The 23627-nt window shown below is 35.8% G+C and overlaps 1 protein-coding gene across 1 annotated transcript; it reads right to left on the reverse strand.

The window, feature by feature from the left end:
• Positions 1 to 659: 659 nt before the first annotated feature.
• LOC133309408 (uncharacterized) lies at positions 660 to 17575 on the reverse strand. The gene is made up of 13 exons (XM_061510163.1): positions 17278 to 17575; positions 16820 to 16954; positions 16484 to 16510; positions 15530 to 15620; positions 14461 to 14504; positions 13888 to 13986; positions 12102 to 12159; positions 11956 to 12008; positions 10788 to 10889; positions 2314 to 2379; positions 1709 to 1830; positions 1235 to 1406; positions 660 to 1169 (listed from the first exon to the last, which is right to left on the reverse strand). The coding sequence occupies exons 1-13, from the start codon at positions 17416 to 17418 to the stop codon at positions 1101 to 1103; spliced, it is 1179 nt and encodes a 392-aa protein (XP_061366147.1). The 5' UTR covers positions 17419 to 17575; the 3' UTR covers positions 660 to 1100.
• Positions 17576 to 23627: the final 6052 nt, after the last annotated feature.

The raw sequence follows: 23627 nt of genomic DNA on the forward strand, positions 1-23627 counted from the left end.
AAAGTGATTTGGAAATTAAATACGATTCAATAAATTTGAGAAATTTTTGGCAAACAATTTAAATATAATATTTATTCTGAGTTGATATAATAGGTGAGAGAATAAATTATATTAATTAAATAATTTAAAAAATTACAGATTATCAAATAAATATTTTTTTTCACTTTCCACGTCAACTGAAGTGATAAAAGAGAAAAAAAATAATTTTTCATATTATAACTATGTACTACGCGTAATACATAGTATTAAAAAGATGTAATTTATCTTTTTTAAAAGAACAAATAATTTTTCCTTTATTAAATAGTAAAGTGAAACACTTCACTTAAGACACAATATTATGTGCTTTAAAAAAATAAATATTTTTCCCTTAAAATAATGCACATACAGCACAATTTGTAGAAACCATTATGAAAGGTAGAATGCAATTTTCTGTGAGCGTCACTTTGGAGTGACTTAGATAACGCCGGTAATACCGCATTTTCACATTAAAGAACCTATATATTGCATCATTTGCATGGTTCAAAATGATCTCTATGAGATGCGAATCAATGAAGGATGAAGAAACCTTACCTTGGTTTCATCCCCAAGAGCTGGAATCTTGATTGCTATATTATATTGCAGACAAAATCTTCAAATTAAAAGTATCTTAGAAACTTGGCGAAAGATATTCGGGTATTACACAAATGAGAGTTCAATATCATAAATGTTTCGTGTAACAGTTGAAGCATGAGAGACTTATATTGAAATATCTTAGATTCAAGATGTAAAAGTACTTGACTTCATACCTGCATACCAAACAACTCCTAATAAATGTTTCGGCTATCTTCATGTATATATAGAAATCAACGGCTCACAAACTCTGGACATGAAACTGATAACTATTTGTAGAGGAGGGATTTAATGAATAATGATAGAAAAAAAAAAATTGGAGATGTACAAGAAGCAAAAATAAAATAAAATAAAAGTATATATAGAAGGGCTAACTGAAGAAAAAGAAAAAAATTTGACCCGAATAAAATAGAAATTAGATGAGTGTACTTGTTAGAATTTGGATATCTACACAGATTTGCATCTGTTTGGATATTCAATTCTAACAGTACTCAGGTCTTGCTTCCCTGGAAAGAGGATGTCAGTATCCTGAACAGTCCATCTGGATTATCAGCATGTACCTGTTGATAGACAAAGTTAACTGATGTCACAAGCAAGCTCCACATAAAGCATATAACTTACATACCCAGTGGCCAGCATCTTCAAGGACATGCATTTCAACTCCACCTCCTTCCTCAGCAGCAAGCTCCTCAGCAGCATGGATTCGCTGAAGATCTTCAAGAGCCCATCTATGTAAGCTTCTTTCTGCTTTCAAAAAGTTAACGTGCACACCACGGGGTACATCTTCAACAATTCTCCTATAGATAGAAGCATAAGATATTATTGGCTCCGCACACATTCTTCTAGTATGGAAAAATTAGATTTCAAAATTCAATGTGATTGCACATATCATTAATCCTGGCATCAGTAAATACACTATTAGTGTATAAATGGAAATCATTTCCATTTATACACTAATATACACAAACCATGGAATTATTTCTTCAGCATTACAGACTAAATATCATATTAACTGCCAAACAAGACCTCTGGCTATTACTCTAATTCATACTATCAACATAGTACAGCTAGCATTGTTATCATAGATCACAGTAATTACCAATAATTTGTTTCTTCATAGGATTGATACATTTCTGCTATCCCCCTCAGGTCAAACACCCATGAGAAGCTTGACAAAGGTGAATCAGGAGAGCCAGTAGGTCGTAGGTTAGTCACAACCCACTACAAGCACAACAAAAGAAAACAAAATTTTAAGAAATGGAGGGACATAAAGTGCCAGTCAATTGAACACATCTATTTCTTCTTTCTTCATTAAGTTTTAAGTGAATTATGTCTTTCTCCTAATGTCCAACTTGTTGATCAAGGCAACAAAGCTCTTCAAAATATTTTAGTTATTTACGCAGCCATCAGATGAAATGTGCGTACACATATACGACAATTCAGATAGACAAACAAACTGAACTTGCGCAAGGAGTAAAGCCCTGGGGTTCATATATGAGTATTTAATACAGATATGTTCATCATTGAACCAAATGTCAGATGATAAAGGTGGATAGTCATTGAAAAGCAGAAGAGTAAATGGATAGTATAGTCAAATACAGTATCCAACTATCAATAAACATGAAAATTTTAACACTGCATAAGCAAGAATACAAGCAGAAATTGAACAGTTGTCAAATATCAAAGTATGACGCAGTTATGTACCTGTGCCACATCATTGGAAAACCCATGTTGAATAAGAGCTTTGACTACATCCCGCTTTGAAGAGACCTTCCTTAAGGAAAGGATGATAGAAGTTAGAACAATAAAAAATTTGCTTATAACATGGAACCGAAAAAGTAAAAGTTTTCTGTCAATTTATTAACATAAAAGAAGCCAAAGCGTAGGGGAAGATAAAGTTAATATGTTATTGAGATGACAACCAAAGAGCCAAAAAGCACCCAGATAATGTTAACAAATTAAACATGTAAATTAGCATAGTGGGCACACATGATTGTGATTTTGTGACCAATTTTATTCCTATAGTTCCCTCAATTCTTTCTTCTATTCCCTTCTGTGTACTCTATAGTTTCCTGCGTTACCTTTCCCCAATTTTTGTATTTGATAATGATATGTCTAAGCAACCAATGTTTAGGAATACCACATGCCCGTTTATACGGTTGGGCAGAATACGAGAGGAAGAGGCACAACAAATTGGATGACTCATGTGCACAATATATGTTAGAATTATGGAGTGAGTCAGCATTGGGGGATGGAGGGGAAGTTGGTTAGGGGAGTCACGTTGATTGCAATCAGTTTGTTACAAATAGGAAGGGGGAGGCTGAGGAGGAATCATTTTGGGATTTTGGGAGAGAACCAGAACCTCTCTAATGTTTTTGGGAAGTAGTTATAATTTGCCTTCATTACTTTCTTGTTTTTCATTACCTGTAGTTTCAATTCTAGTTCTGTAATTTTCCCCTTTAAACACTATATTGTAATCCTTCATTGGACCTGAATTAAGGTTCCAATATATCAATATACATCTTTCTTCAATTTACCTTTCTCAGTTTCTGATAGCTATCACCTTTAATAGATGTTTAGATAAATACTAATAATCAGGGAAATGCATCACAAACAATCACACACAATTTAAAATGGTTGGGGTCAACATGCCTACATCCACCGATGAGAAGAGATCAAATCTAATATCAAAACAAGAGTATCGGATAATGTTTATCACATTCTTAATCTCCTATATCCCGTAACTACCTCACCACTTATTCCTAAATCTCCGCTAAACTATATGTGGGTCTCGCCCTCATGTGATCTTACAAGATGATGGGCCATGGGCCTAGTTAGTGAATTAGTTAGTTTATTATGGAAGCTATTCTAGAATATTCCTAAAGTATAGGATAAAAGATAAGCAGTGTGTGTAGTGTGGGTAGGCATGTATTCAGAATTGGTTAGTGGGAAAATTTGGGGATCTCTGGGAGTTGAGGTCTCTAGGGGTTTACTTTTTGCATTTTATCTTTGTAAGGAGCTTGGCTCCATTTATGTTTTCATCATTTTCAGTATTTTAAAAGTAGGTTCCATCAATTTGGTATCAGAGCTTCAGATCCTCGGAATGTTGATCTAGATCTAAAAAAAAAAAAATGATTCCAAAATTTTATGGAGAAGAAGATGGAATTAAAGCTTGGGGATGGTTGCTCGGGCTTGAACAAAATTTTCAAGCACATCAAATTCAAGACGCTAATATGTTGAAGGAACCTGTGAAGGGGTTGAGAGGTCGTGCGCTCAACTGGTACAAATTTTGGAGTGGGCTTAGTCCCCATGTAAGCTGGCGGAGCTTTGATAGAGCATTTATAGGGAGATATATACCTGAGATCTATTTGGTAGAGAAGGATGAAATATCGAACAACCCAGAAAAAAGAGAGGAAAAAAAGGAACAAAAAGAAACTGATGAAGAGGTTGAAATCACAACGGACAGGGTGAATAAAGTCGACAGAAAAAAAAAAACGCTGACACAATGGACGAGAAAGAAGAAGACGCAAAAACAGGAGACGAAAAAAATGAAACAGATCCAAAAGGGAAGGAAGATAACATTGCAGAAGATCAGGAAGCTGTAGAAGACAAAGAGGACAGATCGGAAAAAACAGAAGAAGGTGGAAGCACAGTAGAAGAAAAGGAAGAAATCGAAATAGAAAAAGAAAAAGAAACAAAGGTGGAAGAAAGAAAAGAAGAAGAAGAAATGCAAGAAGACAAAGAAGATCAAGGGCGAGATGAGGTGATGGAGGTAGCCTTCTTAAACGGTGTAAAGAGGGAGATTAGAGTTAAATGTAAAAGAATACGTTGTGTATTGATCTGTGTCAGGGAGTTACAATATATAGAGACCCTAATGGGCTTAAGTGTAAGGCCCAAACCTAATCCAAACCTAATCCTAATACAGTCAAAATACAGTCAGACTATTTACGGATAAGACAGAATCCAATCATATCTAATCATATCATATCTAATATTCTAACACTCCCCCTCAAGCTGGTGCGTATATATTATGAGCACCAAGCTTGTTACAAATGTATTCAACCCGAGGACCTCTAAGAGCTTTAGTGAAAACATCTGCTAGTTGATTAGACGAGTTGACAAAAGCTGTCTTGATTTCTCCTGACTGAATCTTTTCCCGAATGAAGTGACAATCAATCTCTATATGTTTGGTCCTCTCATGAAAAACGGGATTAGAGGATATATGTAGCGCAGCTTGATTATCACAGATGAGTGTCATGGGTTGTTTCTGTTCACAAAGATGAAGCTCCTGAATCAACTGCTTTAACCAGATCAACTCACATGTAGTATTTGCCATTGCACGATACTCAGCTTCTGCACTAGATCGGGAAACAACAGGTTGTTTCTTACTTTTCCATGAGATTAAGTTTCCTCCGAAGAAGACACAATAACCAGAAGTAGAGCGTCTGTCCGAGGGTGATCCTGCCCAATCGGCATCTGAGTAACCACAAATTTCTGTATTTCCGTGATCTGAATACAACAAACCTTTTCCTGGTGCTCCTTTGATGTATCGGAGGATCCTCACAGCAGCATCCCAATGTGAATCACAAGGGGAATCAAGGAACTGACTGGCCGTACTGACAGCGAAAGAAATATCTGGCCTAGTCACAGTAAGATAATTGAGCTTCCCAATTAGCCTCCGATAACGTCCAGGATCAGATAACGGCTCCCCCTGTCCGGGTAATAACTTGACATTAGGATCCATAGGTGTATCAACTGGTTTACTCCCCAACATACCAGTTTCTTCTAGGATATCCAAGGCATATTTCCTTTGACAGATAGAAATGCCCTGTCTTGATTGCGCCACCTCAATTCCCAAGAAGTAACGCAGCTTCCCAAGGTCCTTTGTTTGAAATGTACTAAACAAATGCTGTTTTAACTGACGAATTCCGTCTTGATCACTTCCGGTGAGAATGATGTCGTCAACATAGACTAACAAATAGATACACTTATCAGGAGATGTAATCCTATAAAACACAGAATGGTCAACTTTACTGCGGATTAAGCCAAACGCCTGAACAGCAGAACTGAAGCGACTGAACCATGCTCGAGGAGACTGCTTGAGACCATATAAGGATTTCCGAAGACGACACACATTTCCAGACTCCCCCTGAGCAACAAAACCAGGTGGTTGCTCCATGTAAACTTCTTCTTGTAAATCACCATGAAGAAAGGCATTTTTGATGTCAAGTTGAAGGAGTGGCCAGTGACGAACAGCAGCAAGGGCAAGAAAGAGGCGGACTGACGCCATCTTAGCGACCGGAGAAAATGTATCGCTATAATCAAGGCCAAAGATTTGAGTAAAACCCTTGGCAACTAAACGTGCCTTGAGACGATCAATATGGCCATCAGGTCCAACTTTCACAGTAAAAACCCAGCGACAACCAACTATAGACTTCTCTGGAGGAGCAGAAACAAGGTCCCAAGTGTCATTGGAATGAAGTGCAGTCATCTCATCAAGCATTGCTTGGCGCCACCCTGGATGGGAAAGTGCTTCACCTGTGGTCTTAGGAATAGAAATAGAAGAAAGACTAGAAACAAAGGTGAAATGAGGTGAAGAAAGACGGTCATAACTCAAAAAGGTATAAAGAGGATAAGGGTTACGAGTAGTACGTGTACCTTTTCTTTGAGCAATGGGAAGAGTCTCTGATGAAGGATCCGGAGGGGAAGAAGCAATAGCAGTGGGCGATGAGTCAGCAAGAGTCGAGTCGACAGGAGGCACAGTTTTGCGACGCTGATAGGTGAGAAGTGGACGGTCCTCAGGTATAGAAGCAATAGGTTGCTCATCTGGAATAGAAGCACCTGCAGCTGGCAAAGACAAGTCAAGAAAAGGGACAGGAAGTACATGATCAACCTGTGACATCTGAGATGGGATAGAATTAAAGGGTTGTTGATCAAGAAAAGTGACATCAGCGGAAACTAAGTAACGCTTAAGGTCGGGAGAATAACAACGATAACCCTTTTGAAGACGAGAATAACCAAGAAAGATACATTGAAAGGCTTTGGATGTTAACTTATCCTTACCAGGAGTGAGATCATGAACAAAACAAGTACAACCAAAGACATGTGGAGTTAGAGGATAAAGAGGAACATCTGGAAGCAATAGATTATGAGGAATGTCATTGTGGAGCACAGATGAAGGCATGCGATTGATGAGAAAACAAGAGATGAGTACAGCATCTGCCCAGAAGTGAAGAGGAACCTGCATATGAATAAGTAGGGTACGGGCAGTTTCAATGAGATGTCTGTTTTTACGTTCAGCCACCCCATTTTTTTGTGGAGTGTGAGGACAAGTAGTTTGATGTAAAGTACCTTGTGTGGCCAAGAAATTAGAAAAATCAATAGAAACATATTCCTTAGCATTATCACTACGTAGAATACGAATAGAAACACCAAATTGAGTATGGATCTCAGTAGAAAACTTTTTATAAATGGAAAATAACTCAGAACGATTTTTCATTAAATAGGTCCAAGTGCAACGGGAAAAATCATCAATAAAGGTAACGAAATACCGAAAACCTAAGACAGACAAGGTACGACTTGGACCCCAGATATCTGAATGAACAAGAGAGAAAGGGGCATCAGCTCGTTTATTGACTCGACTGGCAAAAGAGGAGCGTGTATGCTTCCCTTGTTGACATGACACACAATCTAAAGACTGAAGACCGGACAAAAAAGGAACCATTTTCTGCAACTTTGAAAGACTTGGATGACCAAGGCGACTGTGGATAAGTTGTGGAGATTCTGTGAGAGAGCATGCTACTGAAGGACGAGGCACATCCAGATAATAAAGCCCCAGTGACTCACGACTCACTCCAATCATTTTCCCCGTACCCGGATCCTGCACAGAAACAGAATGGTTAGAGAAAGTAATGGTGCAAGTGAGGGAGTGGATCAACTTACTAATAGAAATTAAGTTATAAGGGATGCCAGGAATGTAATAGACAGATGTCAGGGCCAAGGTAGAGGTCGGACGAGCTTGTCCAATCCCACGAACTGGGGCTTTGGTTCCATCCGCAAGGGTAAAAGACGGTAAATGATCAGAATAAGTAAGAGATGTAAAGAGTTACTTATTACCACAGAGATGATCGGTAGCACCGGAGTCAAATATCCAAGTGCCAAGTGATGTAGAATGAGGAACACAAGCAACGGGATTACCAGTATAAGGCTGAGACTGAGGAGAAGCCTTCCTGAGAGGGGTTTGGAGTGCAGCACAGTCCGAACCTGAACCAAATGATGCTTTGTCTGACTGAGCTATATTTGCATCAATAGAAGGAGAGTTAACCTCCGAGAGATCAGGAGATGTTGCTGCCATTTAAAGATAAAATATAAAAGCCGTAAACGAAGGCAAACGATATCCAATCAAGAAGAACCACGCGTCTAAGGTCAGACCCACAGAGAAACAATCACAGATCCAGAAAGGGGAGGAGAAGGCGAGCTTCTCTGTCCAAGACCGGCCGGAAAAAGCCGCCGGAATAGTGCTCACGCGCTGGCAGAAGGTGGCGCGTGAAGCCCACGCGCAGTGAAGACAGGTGGCGCGTGACGGCGCGTGGGATATGCGGTGCTGACCGGACCACCACAGACCTGGTCGCCGGGAAGAGAGGGTCCTGATCGCGTGAAGTTTGGTCGGAAAAGTCGCCGGAAAAAGTCTCCGGTTGCCTGAACAGTGATTCTGACGGCGGGCGGTGGTTCCGGTGGCCGTCGGAGGTGCTGACGCGTTTGGAAAAATCACTCAGAGGCTGTTTACAGCCCTAGAAGGCTTGCCGGAAGGACGCACGGCAAGAAAGAGGACTCCTAAGCAGTGGGCTTAGGTTTTTAAAGCAAAAAACAAGGTTTCTGAGCGGAAGCGAGGGTTCCTAGAACGAAAGAGCTCTGATACCAAGTTAAATGTAAAAGAATACGTTGTGTATTGATCTGTGTCAGGGAGTTACAATATATAGAGACCCTAATGGGCTTAAGTGTAAGGCCCAAACCTAATCCAAACCTAATCCTAATACAGTCAGACTATTTACGGATAAGACAGAATCCAATCATATCTAATCAAATCTAATCATATCATATCTAATATTCTAACAATTAGTGCAGAGGTCAGATTGCATTTCCCAGCGATGACGTCTTTCTTTTCAACGGAGCTCAGCCAAACGATGATGTTGGCTCAGCGCATAGAGGAGCGAGAATGTGAGTTGGGGAGGATGAGTTCAGTTGGGAGCACTTGGGGAAATGGGCTTAGCAGTGGACAATTGGGCTGGTCTGTATTGGGGGTTTGAGATGCCTAAAATGGGCCAATTCGAAATGGGCTGCAAAATAACACCCATATATCAGGAACCCAAACCATTAGAAGTACGGGTCAGGGTACTTCTGTCTCTATTCAAGGTAGCGTTGTTGGCACAAGGCCTAATCGAAACGAGGGGCCACCTCAAGGAGGAGCGACGATAACAAATCAAGAGAGGGTCGCGACCACAAACGGGGACCAGGACTCGGGGAGAAATTCTCGTTACCGGCAACTTACACGAGATGAGATGAACGATCGACGGAGACGGAGACGGAAATTATACTTTCGGTACGATGGTCCTTTTTCCCCAAGTCATTTCTGCCCAAAATCGCAGTTGAGAGTGTGGAGGAGATGGTGAATGAATCAAAAGGGACGATGATGGCAGACAACATGCAACTAAGCGTCCAAAGCATAATGGGTCTTACCTCCAAAAGTTCGCTCAAGCTTTGGGGAAAAGTGCGAAGACAGCAAGTGGTGGTCCTAATAGACATTGGAGCTTCACACAACTTCATAACCGAAAGGGTGGTGAAGGCACTCAACCTGTTAGTGGACGGTGAAAAGCAATTCATGGTGGAAGTAGGCGTTGGACATCAAGTTAGCAGACCGGGGCTATGTAGGGACAGGTTGGAGCTTTCCAACATCAGTGGGATTCAAGATTTCTTCGCCTTTGACTTAGGAGGAGTGGACCTGATTCTCGGGTACGACTGGTTTGAGGGGTTGGGTGTGATTCATGGAAAGCAAATGGAATTAAAACTTCCAATGTGGTCTAGGTGCTTTAAACAATGGGATCCTGGTGGCAGTCTATCATATCACTAGTCCTTTTCCTTCACCTTGAGGACAAGGTGAGCTTTGGAGGGGGAGTATTGATGGGCCATGGGCCTAGTTAGTGAATTAATTAGTTTGTTATGGAAGCTATTCTAGAATATTCCTAAAGTATAGGATAAAAGATAGGCAGTGTGGGTAGGCATGTATTCAGAATTGGTTAGTGGGGAAATTTGGAGATCTCTGGGAGTTGAGGTCTCTAGGGGTTTACTTTCTGCATTTTATCTTTGTAAGTAGCTTGGCTCCATGTCTGTTTTCATCATTTTCAGTATTATAAAAGTAGGTTCCATCACAAGACAATCTTTCTCAAACTCTTATTCTCATTCTCATACCTCTAACAAATCCACAACACAAGCATCCATAGCTAACAAAAAATTTGGTTGACAAGAAACCACCTGTACACCCTCCTTATGACTTTCCTAATTTCCTATTAAAAACAAATATTTCACATAACTCCTCACATATCTTGATGTTAATTACAATTCAAGAATGTTATTCTACACAAAATAGGAAACTGTCAATACTTGTCAAAATAAGAATTTAAGTCAAACCCAACAACTAGACCTTGGGAACTATTTAGAAGTGTGACAAGGGAAACAGCTGTAATAACTGAAGAGGTAGTTTGTTAGTTCTAATATGACAGCTGGACTGTTAGTTAGGAGAAGCTTTAACTAATTGGGAAGGAAGAGGAAGAGTAGGGGGGTTAGGTATAACTAGCAATAGAGGGAAGATTGTAATTAGTTTTCTGTTGTTGAGAGAAATTGCGAGGAAGAGAACCAGGCCTCTCAAATACCTGGAGAGATAGAGAGAGAATCCTACTTTGGTATCATTCTTGACCACTGTTCTGCATCTCATTGATACTGAACAGAGTGTTTTTCTGTAATAATGATTCATTGTTCTTCCTATTTCTGATCCAGTTCTATCAGAATCAAACCAAGAGCAACATATAAAAATCAAATTAACATCATTGTTACATTCATTTTCTCAAAAGACAGTAAGACACATTAATCAAGAAAAGCAATAGAAGAATCAACTAAAGATCTACCTCCTTTTGCAGTGTACTTAAAAAGGATATGAGTTCTGCTGGGTGGTCGTCTCCATCTCCACCTGCTCGAACTTTTCCAGGGGTTGCATCTAGAACCCAAGCCTTGAAATAGCATAGGAGCAAGTATGAAACAACTCAAAGACACTTATAGATAAATACAAGCAAACAAGATGACAGAAAATAGAATTATTATCCTTGTCAACTTTGACTTTTCATCCCAACCTAAATTTCAATAGGTTTCATTTGTTATTGAGTTCAGCTTTTTAAGGTCCCTTTTGCATGATCTGCCAATGGGTTTTAAAAAAAATGATATATATTCAATTACTAGGCCTTTCCCAGGAACCAATCTGAAAACAAATCCCATGGATGAACCAATATTATGTTGTAATAACTCCTTAATGTCAAATATGATACACACCCTTGAGGGGTAACTAAAAGCAAACAGTCTCAAACTCAGGTATTTGGGGCCAGCCAAAAGATCCTTGATTGAATTTAATGAGGACCTAATCGTTGGAATTAAATGATTTACAGCCAATGAATGTCTTAGATTTTAAGCCCATGAATAATGAGTAGTATTAGTTATTACTCATTATACACGTGCTGATTAGTTCCTCTTGTAACTAATGCTCTATGTAATATAAATACCTACCTGTATGGGCTGATTACACAGTTTTAACCTCGAATACTCCTCTAAATTCAATAGATAAAATATTCATTTTCTCATGTATTTAATCCTATCTGGAAATTTATTTTGAAAAATTCTTCCATCATTACATTTTCATGAATAATATAATACATAGAGACATAGACACCTTATCATGTGCATTGTGAGGGTCTAAGTTCAACCACCATTACAGGAAAGGAAAATACTCCACGCTGAATAAATTCTTATCAAGATAGGATATTCTCACGTGGCTCCTTTCACCATCATTTGCTTCTCATGCATATATTCTAAAGTATTGGGATGATTAAAGGAAACCCCTTTCTTTCCTAAGTCCTCCATATTATCACCCTAAAAGCCTTCTAAATTTTGCAGTGCGCAAAGGATTTAAAACACCCAAAAATAAATAAATAAGACTAATGCGTTGAAACAAAAAGATCAAAACAGTTTAAAGCTAAATCCAAAATTAGTCCAGAAAAAGCAAACAGCAACCAAATTTGGGCTTACTCTCACTGGCCGAGCAAGAGGTTTTGCAGCTTGGTCCACCATGCTCAGAACAACTGAGAAAGCAGAACAATCTAAGTAAAAATAACTTATAACGGAAGCTACTAAAAAAGGGCATAAAGATTAAGTTAAAATGTTCAATAACTAACCTTTTCCTCCAAAACTATGACCAACTAACACACGAGGCGTTATTCTTAGCTGCCGAACCTATCCAGAAGAACAGAGAGGATATCATTACCAGAAAGGAAAAATAAGTTACATGTACACATTACAATATGAATCTCATCGATTCTCTTAAACAATATCCATTAAGTACAACAAGCAAGTTTGATTAAACATTACAACAAGGTTTTGTATCAATAGTAGAATAATCCTTAAGCACATAGAACATATTTTTTATTTTAAAAATATCGTAAAAGGTTCTAATTCCAACAATTGGTATCATTTAACATTTCAATGTAAAAGAAGGATGATGGGCTAGGACAAGTGGGCCCATAGTCTAGCTATTTGGAGTTAGTTAGAAGAGAGAGATTGAGAGTTTATATAATGTACATGGGTGGGAAGGGGAAAATCATGTTGATTGTAATAGTTGGTTATTGATAGTGGAGAATCCATGAGGACCTCCAAGGAATAGGGGTACAGTGGAGTCCCCCGGTTATCTTTTCTTTTGGTTCTTCAGTATTTCGTTTGTTTTTAAGGCAGCATCAGCCATTACTGTAGTGTTGTCTGGTAGGAGTGTCAGGAGCTTGTCTCCTTTTTAATCTGTCATTTTAATCTGTAACTGGATTTCTTTTAATTCCAAATTGAGGTTTCATCAAAGGAAATCCAATGAAAAATCAAGGAAACTAAAACGGTAAAGCCAATAACTAATTGAGAAATTCACCCAGCCTAGACGGAGATCATAAATCATGAAAGACAAAAGAAGGGCCAGGATTGGGTTGAGAGCCCCCAGGAGTATGCCCAAATGATTGAGCACTGGGTAATCCATCTTGAAGAACCCAGGTTCAAATCCCATTAGGATTTAGTGATGAAATATAAGACTGAAATGTATTTTTCATATATTGATTGACACTCAAAGGGATCTTTATATACAGATTACAAGGTAGTTAAGGAGTTGAAGTAATAAATAAAATACACAGTAACCGAAGAGGCATCACACTACTCAAAGGAACAAGTAGCTAGAAACAAGTAGAAAACTCTAGAATATTCTACACTCCCCCTCAAGTTGGGAGATATATATTGATCATCCCCAACTTGCTAATTAAATCCTCAAAGATGGGTTTGTGTAATCCTTTGGTGAGAATGTCGGCTGTTTGCTCCTTGGTAGGTATATATGACAAACATACACTACCCTCCTCCAATTTTTCTTTGATAAAATGACGATCAACCTCCACATGTTTGGTTCTGTCATGATGTACAGGATTTTGAGCAATACTGACTGCAGCCTTATTATCACAATAGAGTCTCACAGGTAGAGAATAAGATATCTTTAATTCTCCAAGGAGCCTTCTTAACCAGATTCCTTCACAAATGCCATGGGCTAGCGCCTGAAATTCTGCTTCTGCACTGCTTCTGGCAACAACAGTTTGTTTCTTACTTCTCCAGGTCACAAGATTTCCCCAGACATAGGTACAATATCCTGAAGTGGATCTTCGGTCCATAGCAGAGCCAGCCCAATCAGCATCTGTATAGATTTCTATCATCCTCTTGTGTCCCCTTTTAAAGAGCATTCCTCGACCAGGGGTGTTTTTGAGGTACTTGAGGATTCTATAAACAGCACTAAGGTGTTTTTCCTTAGGAGAATGCATGAATTGGCTAACTATGCTAACCGCAAATGCAATATCAGGCCGAGTGGGTTGACATAGGCCCATGTCCCATTTTGAAGCATGCTCACCATATAAATTAGATTTATGGAAAAAGTTAAAGAAAGCGCACCAGTTTCAAAACATCAAGAGCAGCAGATGCAACAGTATGTGGACCTCTCTTCTGGATCGATGCTGAATCGCCATGACATCGCAGGTCTACTAAAAGAAACTATCAATACAAACAAAAGAAACAAACAGGATTCAGATTGATGTAAATGTAAAGTGTTCTTGCATTGCAATCCCTATAATCAGAATTTAGGATACCCCAAACACAAACTATTACCGTAACAATTTGACCCAAATTTATTACACCATCAATAAACAAGAAAGTGCTGCATCATTGTAAAAACTAAGGTTTTCACTTTAACTAAAATCATTTGAAAATAATTTAAATTCTTAGCAATACATGGTTCATTGATGGCGTAAATCTTTCTCTACCATTTGTGGATTAAATTAAATCCATAGTCATAATGCCTAGTATAACTATTAGAGAAATATAATATAAAAAGTAAAAACCATTAATGTAACCTCATCTAACAGCTTAAGTTTTTGAATTGAATTGGTTGTTTACAATACCTATAAAATATTTATATGGAAAGTAATACCTAACAAAGCTTAGTACAAAAAATGTATAGCAGAATACCTGCCACGTAGGAAACTCTTGTGCCAATCTCCTAGCAAAAGTTCCTGCAGTATCATTCTTTCAGCGGTGAATTATGAGACTAACAACTCATTCTTTCCCATTTATATTTGCCTGAGAACTAGACTTGCTTCCTTGTAAATTTAAAAAGATCTAAGTATCTAACCCAAATATCAGACACCACATGAAAAGTGAAAACTACATCAAAAGAAGAAATGCAAACACAAAATTAAAGATTTACCATCATTTAATAAGAAAGCGAAGTGTAAGTGACACAATTATCATTTTGATCAACATACTACAAATTATTTCCGTAACAAAATCACATATCGATGCAAACAATGAACAACCTACAAATATATATAGATATTTATATTTCGATCATATCCCATGGTTGGCTTAGTCTCCAATCTTCCACCCAACAAGGGACCTTTTAGAATTAAAGAAGGATGAATAAGTTGAATTAAGGTTATTTACTTTTTACACCAGGAAAACTAAGAGCCTTAGAGATCAAACAATCAGACCAACTCTCTAATAGGCTGAATGTCCACCAACAAAGAAATCCTTTAAAACAAAACATGTTTATAACCCACAAGGAATCCCACAAAACCTACAACTTCTAAGTTTTAGGGAACTCATCTTTGCACTTGAGTCTCAATAATTTCAACTCCACCAATACCATCCTTAAATGTCACATTTTCATGCAATGTGGGCCCTAAAATATACATGAGCACTTAGCATGTTTAATTAACAGCAAGGAAAATATTAATGGAATTAAAAAATATGGAACCATACAGATGAAGTTAGAAATATAAGAACCAAAATGGAATTTTTTGAATAAAAAAAGAAGTAAAATACATGAAATAAATGTGTATTTTAAGACCATTACCAAAAAAAAAAAAAAAAAAAAAAAAACACATGAAACAAAAATGATAGAGATAATATCTCCCTTTCATTTAAATCGTCAAAATCAAACTCTGTATAGTTGCAAAAAACTGATCCATATTCATCATTGAAACTCAAAAAAAAAATGGTAAAGAATTGTGAATATTATGTAAACAGAAGCTCGCACCCCAGTTTTTCCTGCAACCTAGGATCCCATGCAGAAATACAGCTGTTGGTGGATCAGGTAAAGATTTGTCCATAACAGAACTCCATCTCACCTGTATACCAAATTATTTCAGCATATTAGTCTTTTGAAGAGAATTTGCTACCATTGCCTCTTTTCATCATTACATAAATTGAAGATGATGAGACTCCTTAACTTCTTAAGCATGAATCTACATAAGGTTTGCAACCGCCCAAGTTCACTTTACAAACTTATATCTCAATATTCTCATACAGTTTCAAATCTATTTTGTTAAGAAGCCTTTTGAACATGTTGATAAATAACTAATGGTTTTGTATCGTTAACAATTTTTTGTTGTTTATATTAGTATTTAGTATCATAAAACAATCAGAGGCAATAGTTTGATAATAAAATCTTCAATTGAGGGAAAATCCAAGAAAAGTGAACCATCCTCTTTTAAGGACCAGTACAGTGAATTCGCACTTTTGGTTCTTTTTTTCATATTGTTCAAATTTTAGGTTCTTCAAAAATCTTTTCTCCCTTAAAAAATAACAGTTTTTTTGCACAAAGCTTATATAATTTATGCTTAACATTCTGCCATAAAGTAGCCGAAAGCATCATGGTACAGTGACATTAAAGCAAATGAGGGCAGATCTTCGTGTATTGTCAGCAAAGAACAACTAAACAAGATACAAATCTAAATATGAATACACCACTCTCGCACACACAACTAGGCCCTAATGAGGGCAGAACTTCTTGCATTGTCAGCAAAGAACAGCTACACGAGATACGAATTTAAAATGAATACACCACTCTCGTGCATACAACTAGGCCCTAATGGATTGAATGGAATGGAACACAATATGACATTTAGATAGTGAGAAGATTAACTATATGCAAAGTGCTAACAAATTCATGTCAGAAGAAATGGAGAACCAAGAAATGCATAGTACTTACAAGTGCCCCTTGAATCAAATCATATGCCTGCAAGCACACACATGAAAAAAAAAAAAAAAAAGAGTCTTAAGTTATAATAAATAAGGATAGAATTACCTACTTTTTTATAGATGAAAGAATTAGATATATTTTGCCATTAGTAATTTAGAAGTTTTTTAATCTGCCTACTCAGCATGTTAAACAAAATTCATTGTTAGCTTACTTTACGACTAAGAAATTATTATAGACTTTTTTTTCTTATGTCGTTATGTCTTCTCATATTTCAGTGCCAAGTGTTAAAAAAACCATAGCAAATAAATTAACAACAAAAATGCATGCAATAAGCTGTCAGGTTACCAAAATGCTAGAGGAGCTTGCCACATCTCCCTTTTGTCCTATAGTGTCGCCCACCAATGCCATTGATATAGTCCGGTCTTTAACTACCCGGCTAGACTGGCTAATAGCTAACCGAGAGACATTGAATTTGTCACTCTGCAGCAAAAAAAAAACAAAAAAATCCATAGATAACTTGTGAGGTACCGAGTGTCAATGTGTCACGCTACTTCTAAACAAGATAATTGATAAAAACGTGTGACTGAACACGATGCTGATAATGGCAACATTGGCAACCTGATACTCGATTCTCTAGGATTATATAAACCGATTTAACATTAACATAGCCATTCCACCATTCAAAATTTGTATCAACCCGAGCAAAGCTCGAACGCGACTGTGATATATGCCAAATTTCCAACGCATAGGAAACATCGAAAACAAAATAAGAAAAACGTTAAGAAATGGAAGCGGAAATGCACCTCCGAGAGCCGCAGAATTGGAGACGTGGCTTTTGAATTCTTCCATGAATTAGACACAAACCTCGTCTTCCTCTCCGACGAGTTAACCGCGGCGGCGACGGTGGCGGTGCAGCACGGCGAATAATTGGAGATCAGCGGCATCTGAGAGAAGGAAATGGAAAATGCAAAACGGAGAAAGAGTGGAATGAGAAAGAAAAGGGGCGACGGAGACACCGAAAGATGCGGTGGTGTCCCCGAATTTCCCTGGCGGAGAAATAAAGAGACTGGGGCGCGAATTTAGCTTTAACACACACACACACACTCTATGTACAAGTACTGAAATACACGCGCTCTTTCTTTAGATGACCAGCGCCGTCCATTGCCAACGCCCAACTGTTATAGTTGTACACTTGTACTTGTAGGACAATGCCACGACCACGATCACTCTTACACGCGCTGTGGCTTTGGGCTTTCTCATGGATCGGGTCGGTAGACGACGGATCACCCACCTATAATTTCTCTCCGTTTTCACGTTCTGTTTTCTGTCACTCCTGGATTTAATTGATACTCTGACTATTTACTATTATATTTTTCATTTTATTGTGTCTAAAAGGTTAAACGGGGTTATAAAAAATGTTTTTAAAATATTCATACTTAGATTCACAGTAAATAAACTGAAGACTTTATTTGCCTACTTCTGTGATAACAATAACATGAGCGCCCAGTTTCTCCTATTAAAAAAAAAAACAACTACTGTGCGCAAACCATCTTAATGGACGAAATTATATTTGTTTTTTATTTATTTATTTATCAACCGATTCATCGATAATTGATCTATAAAAATTACATGACCATTGTTTATAGATCTCTACAAATCACGAAATATAAAGAAAACCATTCATAAGAAATCATATAATATATCTTAACATAAATTGTAGATCATATTTGATATGTTTTAGAAAACAAAACACACGACATAATATAGTAATACACGGTAAACTGGTCAAAATATCAATATTCTAATACCGAACAAAAATATTTAATGGCCATAATTCATGTAACATACATTCAAGGCTTTGCTTCTCATCGTTACAGCGTGGTTCATTTATAAGTTCCTAATCTAGATCTAGCGGGATTCATTTATAAGCTCCCTAATCCAGATCTATAAAAGGTATGGAAAATGCAGTCCAATAATAGTCTAACATAAGGTTCAAAATAAAAACTTCAATAATTAGAAAATGCATTAAAAACGTGTACACACTATCTCACAATTTCCTATAACAAACCGTCCCCAAAAATATAAGACTGACAAACCTCTCTGATGACCAACGACTGAATGACAGAGACAAACATCTAGTCCTCCTGGCCCATGAAATTTTGGATGTTCCTTCTCTCAAAACAGAGTGCAAAATAAGAAAAGAAAAAAATAAGAGGGACAAAAGTAGAAATAAAAACTTCTTCATATAAGAGGGATCACCAAATAATTAAGTGGATCTGGACCACTTAATTATTTTTCTTAACCAATATAGTCCCCCGAGAGACATCGCACCGAAAAGGTATGTTAACCAAGCCAACCAATTAGGAGATATGTTAATTATGCAATTATACGAAGGTTACATTATGAACCAATTAGGAGATTTAAAACTCATATATAATTATCTTATCCCAATATATTTAAACTTATCATGTAAATACTAATTTAAATGTTGGAGTGTCTTAGAAATCATCTCTTCACATTTAATCAAATCACACTAGTAACAACATTAGAGATTCCATCCCACTAATATCATGGCGGAGTAGAATGGGAGATCCCGCCACTTCAACTCATCATTTGGACAAGGTTCAATGGTCTATGATTGGACCCAACACTTTGGGCAAAAAAAATTAATATATAATTATTTTAATAAATAATTATGGATATATATTTATTTTGAACTAATTTATGGATCCAGCACTCTATTTCGTCCAACTTAGGCGAAACAACTAAGAGAGTTTTACCCAAGCTAAGTAAAACTAGTCTTCTCCAATCTAGATGAAAACAATCAAAGGAGTTTCAAACTAAGCGAAACTAATTTCGTCCAATTTGAGAGAGACTCGTGTCTTTTACATAACTTTAATTTTATCAATTGATCGGATCCAATATTAATCGCATTGTTCTTTGTTCTTTTCCAGATTAAATACCATTCCAATTAAGGGACAAATTAAGGCCACTGCTCACAGATCTAACTCAGTCCATAAAACCAACATCGTCACATCTTGATCCTAAATTTTTTTGAACTCGTGATTATTTCAAAATACGTGACAAAAATGAAGGAGAAGAAAAAATATGGAACATCCATTAACAAACAAGACAACAATACCTTTACTTCAAGTTACAAATTGAAATAGCTAAAACCATAAATTTTGTAGAATTATCTAATCATAACAGATTATGTCCTCCAAGATTCGAAGAACAGTGTTACAAATTCAGGAAATCTTTAAGTACAGATCCAATCTTCAAATTCCAATGAAATTAAAAAAAGGGATAAGATCTATTTACAATTTTTTTTGTAAATTACACTAAGTACGATCGGTCATATATTGCATAATTAAAGTATGATCAGTCGTACTTAATGTAGTTTGTAAGAGCTTGTAAACAAAAAAATTTATAAATATAACCTGCCCGTACAAAAAAATACCAAAATGAGATTAGAAGAGAAGGTAAATCCTATTAACTAACAAAGACCCAGACACGTGATAAAAAAAAATGGTAAAAAGTTCCTCTGATGTGTTCCCTCTGCCTTTTACAGTCCCAAGGTTTTGATTTATTCTTGACCATTCACTTCATTTGAATCTCTTATGATGTGTTTTCCAACCACCCCATCTCCAAGAGAAATTTTATTGTATAACGGAATTATGATTAGTGGAAATATAATCAGAAATTGAATTTTTCAAGAATGTTATAAAAAAATTATTTGGTTAATCAAAATATTATCGGGAATATTAGGTAAAGATCACTGATTTCATGTTTGGTTTACTGTAAAATATTTCTGATAATAAATGTGTTCTTCAACTGATCCAAACCAATTCAAACAGCGATAATCGAACCGAAAAACCGATAACCGAATAAACCGAAAAGTAAAAAATCAAAAACTTAAAAAAAATTGCAAATTTTAATTGGAATGAATTGGTTTTCGAATTAGTTAATGAAAACCGATCAAATCCAAACCGATCCAATATATTAATTTTCCTTTACCTACTTGGGCCTTTCCCCAAGCATAACCCAAACATTTATAAACCCAAGACCCATTAACCCATCAACTAAATCTAAGAAAAAACTTAATCACATCTCATCAACAAAATTGCATCTGTGTAGAGCTTCATATCTCATTGCCAAAAAAAACTATATTATCGTTTATTGATGCTTTTGTATTTCAAAAAAAAAATTACAAAACTTATAAAAGATGTTATTTGCACAATAATTATGACACAAATTTTATGATTTTCAAAAAACCGAAAATCGATTCAATACAAAAAAAAAAAAATTTGATTGGATCAGATCTGATTTAAAAAAAAAATTCAAACCGAATGGATGATTACATGATCAAACCAAAGGACTTGGATCAGACGATTTTTGTTTCCAAAACCGATCCAATTCAGATCTCAAACACCCCTATCTTAGAATATGGGTTATTTTACAAAAAGTAACCTTCAATGCACTATTTCTTTTGCACGGTTACCTAGGTTTCAATGTGTGCTAAAAAGTATTTTTGTCTCACAATTTGTTTTTTATTTTCCCTTGACGTGGGGATTGTGAAATATCATATTATTTTTGATAATCTGAAATAAGACTTTTGTTTGTAAATCAAAATATCGGTAAACAAAGATGTCCTGAAATATTTTTTGGTTACATTATACCAAACATGACATTTTATGATTATCAACATAGCTTTCTCAGTAATTTTAAAAATTACTTTGTACCAAACACACTCTTAAAACCTGCCAAATAACTATTGAGTGGCAAAAGTCGTACAGTGATGCATTATGTAAAAGGCACGAGCCTCGCCTGAATTGGATGAAATTAGTTTTGTTTAATTTGGGCGAAATTTTCTTGGATATTTTGTTCAAATTTGGAAGAAATATGTTTCGTTTAAATTGGACGAAATTGAGTACAATAATCAAAACGACTATGTATCGTAATTAATTATTAAAATACTAATAAATTAATTTTTTTGTCCAACACCTGGTGATCTAATTCGCTCCCATGCCATGATCGTCGGGTGCTCCATGTATACTACTTTGATGATATTGTCGGTAACAAAAGCCACGATTTTAATTACGAGCAGTTGTTAGATACACTTGTACTTCATTTTGATGTAAGGGACAACTAAAATTTTCATGCAATAAAATATAAATCAGATAGTACGTTTTAGAGACATATAAAATAAGAGAAATATAATTCTCCTTTTATGTGAGATAATTTTTTTCATGCTCTCTTACTTTGATTTTTTCACTTCATCTTTTTTTTTATCATTTTTTTTTGTAATTGTGGGACTCATCTATTTTCTTTCTGTAACATAAAATAATTATCTTATGAGAAATGAAAATAATAAAACTCATAAAATAAAAAGTAAATTGAAAAAAAGTTAGAAACATGATCGTGAAAAAACCTGAAATGTGTTTTCATTATATAAACCGGGAGATTTTTTAAGAGCTAATTGATCGCTGCCATCACTGAATGCCCATGTACGGCATACTGTAAGACCAGAAGCTGAAGCTTGGACAAAGACAGTAGAAATTTTGTACCTCTGAGTTGGATCAGCTCCAACCGTCATCATCCAATAAGAATTGAAGCCATTCAACAAAAACGATGAGCCATTCAATACAAAGCGGGTATTGCTAGTTTGAACAAATGGTGGTGTGGTAATTCGAGATTGAACAATCAACACAAGACTAAGAAAAAATAGACCCCAAGGCCCAAACGCAATTGATATTCCTAATGCATGCCTTTGTGGTTAGCTAGGGGGGGAAAGGGAATCATAAACTGAATACAGTAAATTGTATTGGGTCATGGTGATATATATAGAGAACTTTGATTGATTTAATTTATTTTTACTTTTTGCTAATGGTTAAAATGAAATTAATATCTTTCATTAAAACATCTTTTTTTTTTGGTAAGCAAAACAATTTTTTTTATTTACCTAAGAAATAAGTGTATTTTAAAATTTCAATATATTAAACATTTTTTTTAATTCCTTAAAGGAAAATTATACGTTCATGTTACATGAGATTCATATCTCATGTTACACTTAAATAAAAAATGTGTATCTTTTTTTTTTTTTTTTTAATTGGTGGCCCTCGCTTTGTTTGTTTCACAACATAAGTGACTCATCTATTACTATATAAGAGAAGTAAAACCCTTCCTTAAATAATAACAATGAGTGGTACTATATACGCCTAACAATTTTTCCTAACGTCTTCATAATTGCTTGAAATAAATAATATGCCTAATAAAGTTTTCATAACATTCTATTGATTACTAAAACTAAAAAGTATTACGTAAAAAAGGAAAGCAATTAATTTTTTTTCCTTATACAATTAGAAAGATTACTTCAAAAAGTTCACTAAGAAAGGTACCTTTTTTTCTTCACAGGTATTCATAATTTTTTATTGATCCCACCTACTTAATATCTATTAAGATAACGGTAAATAAAAATTTCAAGTGACAATATAATATGACTAGATGAAATGAAATTTTAACACGAATTAATTTTCATAAAAGTGAAATTTGTTAAAGTTGTCGGTAACTATATAAGACAATAAAAAAAAATAAAACCATAAAAGAGATTTATGAAGAGTAAGTGATATGTTAAAGACATCTTAATTTTGTTCAAAAGGAATTGATGACATTTAACGTTACCAAACGGTGCTGGTTGAACATAATTAAAATAAATGTGGGCATTTCACCAAATAAATAAATAAATGAGGACAGTTTTATTTTTATTTTTTTACTCTTTCAATTCTATATCCATTTTAAGATAGTTGCAACGGGAGGAATCATCGTATGTGGGTTATATTTTATGTTTGGTGCATTTTAAAAATTAAATAAAACAGGACATATAGTTAAAAAATAGAACATTCTGATTCCATTAAAAAAGGTGTAACTAACGAAAACAAAACAGAAATATTCTATATTTATTTTGTCCGCGTGTCAAACGCAGCCTAAAAGTTATTTGAAAAAATAAAATATATATACAAGTGAAGCGAAATATGTTATTAAATATAAAGTATTTAATAACAAATTAGCAAATAACTTTTTACGTGGATCAATTTTGAAATAAGATTGATTTTAAAAAACCATATTAATTTTTTTTAAATTATATTTTTTGTAC

The sequence above is a fragment of the Gastrolobium bilobum genome, unplaced genomic scaffold (genome assembly GCF_033153095.1).
Source record: "Gastrolobium bilobum isolate Gb01-03AN ecotype WA unplaced genomic scaffold, APGP_CSIRO_Gbil_v1 utg32035, whole genome shotgun sequence".
NCBI lineage: Eukaryota > Viridiplantae > Streptophyta > Magnoliopsida > Fabales > Fabaceae > Gastrolobium > Gastrolobium bilobum.